We start from the raw sequence: 2556 nt of genomic DNA on the forward strand, positions 1-2556 counted from the left end.
GCATGAGGTCCTCCTCAGTTTCAGCAAGCAAGGTTGTGTCATCTGCATAACGCAGATTATTGATAGATCTTCCACCAATCCTAACGCCACGCTTCTCCTCATAGAGCCCAGCCTCTCGGATAATCTGCTCTGCATACAGATTGAAAAGGTATGGAGACAGGACACATCCCTGGCAACACAGTACAAACATATGTCCTATGTTTCTACATGAGACAAAGAAAAAATAAAAATAATAGACAAACATGAATAGTAAAAGAAAACCCAAAACTGGGGTGGGGGTGAGGAAAAATAGAAAAATAATAGGATTTTTTTTATTTTTCAAAAAGAAAAAATGGGGGGAAATGGGGATAGGGAATGTGGTACACCTGATTGGTGTTCTTGTTGCTGAGTTGTGTGGAGGAGATAAGATGGTTGGTCTGGAACAGGGCCCAGAAGTTGGGTGTAGAAATCACATTTGTGCTATGTGGAGAACATGTGAAATTCTAAATGTAGGGGTAGCATGCACCTGATGCCAGCTTTACAAGGTATCACAGGGTATCATAGACAACTTCTGCCAGATCGGGAAATAGATTGCAGATGGGGCAGTATTTCAGCGATGGAGACTAATCAGTCTTGGCAGGTGGGGAGTGTTTATTTCCGAATATAGAAATAACGTGTATCTGGCTCTAGAACCACAAAGTATCCCTCAGCCAGTTACAGAGGCTGCCAGCTCGAAGATGTGAAGAGATGATGAACTCTGTAAACACTAAGAAGTGGGAGTATATGGCTCCAAATGTGAGTATGACAGGAATCAAGCTCCAAATTCACAGGTTTGCTCTATCAGGGGAAGTACAGAATCCTACAGAGAGAGTGATTCTGCTAGTCTCAGGATGCTTCAAGTCTCAGTCTCCCCCATCTCTAACAGGGTTGCTATGAGTCCTACTTGACTCGACAACACCTAACAACCATAAAGCCTAGTCAATGCCTTCTGAACTTTTAATGAAGATTATCAGCGGTGCCCTGTGGGTGATACAATAACTGATGCTTTTGAATTGTGGTTTTAGAGAACTATATCTTGGACTGCCAAGAGAACAAATAAATGTGTCTTAGAGGAAATGAAACTAGGGTGCTCGTTAGAGGCAAGGATGATGAAATTTGGTCTTTCATTCTTTAGACATGCCAGTCTTTGGGAAAAGACATCATACTGGGAAAGATGGAAGATGAAAGAGAGGAAGATCCTCAACAAGATGGATCAACACAGTGTCAAGATGGACTGACTGTAACAATGGGCTCAAATTGAGGATGTGGCATGGCACAGCACAGGGTAAGGTTCAGACCTATTGTTTGTATGTATGGTCACTATGAGTTGTGGTCAACTTGATGACACCTAACAACAACAACATTCCATGCTCAAATAAACATAAGAAATGACATCACTAATTTAATCACAAATATTTTTTCTTCGAGTTCAGGTAGGAGAAATGATAATCATATATGTCATGTAATGGAAACTTATTCTATTGTAACCAAGCAGAGGCATTTATACCCAATAGGTGATGTGAGGGACAATGAGGTAAACTTACCTTCCAGCAGGTCTCTGGCCAGACCTGGTTCTGCCCCTGTGGACCGAACAAAGTCTGACAGGACTGCATCCATATCAAGAGTCATATGATCATGTAGAAGTGCTGCCCAGCACTCAGTCGAGGTGGGGTTTGGAGCCAGGATAGAAACCATCCATCTGTAGGCAGGAAGGGAGAAGGCTTCTTACCATGTGTTAAAGGTTTGAATCCTACCTCCTAAAATATATACTGAAATCCTAACCTCTTTAATGGTGACTGTGACTCTTGGGAAATAGTATTTCCTTATGTTAATAAACCATACCAGAGCAACTCACTGAAACAATTCATTGCCATCAGGTCAGAACTGACTGACAGGAGACATTTCAGTAGGTTTTTGGAGGCTGTAAATCACATGGAAGAAGACTGCCCATCTTTTTCCCTGTGGAGTTTTTGGTCTGGCCTAAAAACTCCACTTTTTGAACTGGCCACCTTTCAATTAGCCTGTAGACCAGACCTACACCTAATCACATCTGAGTTACAAAACCAGCAGCATACAGAGGCACACACAGAAGAAAGACAAAAGATAAGAAACACCAAAGGGTGACAGGGATTGAAGACAGAACCTAGAAATCAGAACAGGGCTCACAGAAGACAAAACCATGACCTAAACTTCCAACCACCTGACCTGTGAGAAAATATACTGATGTTCTTAAACCCACCTCCTTGTGGTGCTTCTATTACAGCAATCCTAGAGGATCAAGACACCATGTATGGGAAATGAAAATGGGAGTGATCTCACATGGATGACAGAGTGGAGGGAAGGAAATATTTATGCATTTTGTTATAATTCTTCATGGATTTGGAACAACTGTGATTTTTTTTCTTGCAAGATGTTAAATAATAAAAGTGAAACTAAAATATTATCCCTTTGCACATAGTGCTTTTACCTTTTATTTTGGCAACTCTAATATCAGTCAAAGTGAAATAAATGCAAAAATAAAATTGAAGTTATTACTGG

General features: G+C 40.9%; 1 protein-coding gene across 1 annotated transcript in view; it reads right to left on the reverse strand.

Moving 5' to 3' along the window:
• The window catches only part of OTUD7A (OTU domain containing 7A), a 247310-nt gene extending 245597 nt beyond the window's left edge, over positions 1 to 1713 (reverse strand). Inside the window, exon 1 of the mRNA XM_006902543.1 lies at positions 1563 to 1713. Coding sequence (XP_006902605.1) covers positions 1563 to 1713 — 151 coding nt within the window. The remainder of the gene's footprint in view (positions 1 to 1562) is intronic.
• Positions 1714 to 2556: the final 843 nt, after the last annotated feature.

This window comes from Elephantulus edwardii, unplaced genomic scaffold (genome assembly GCF_000299155.1).
Source record: "Elephantulus edwardii isolate Elephantulus edwardi_28Jun2011 unplaced genomic scaffold, EleEdw1.0 scaffold00426, whole genome shotgun sequence".
Taxonomy (NCBI): Eukaryota; Metazoa; Chordata; class Mammalia; order Macroscelidea; family Macroscelididae; genus Elephantulus; species Elephantulus edwardii.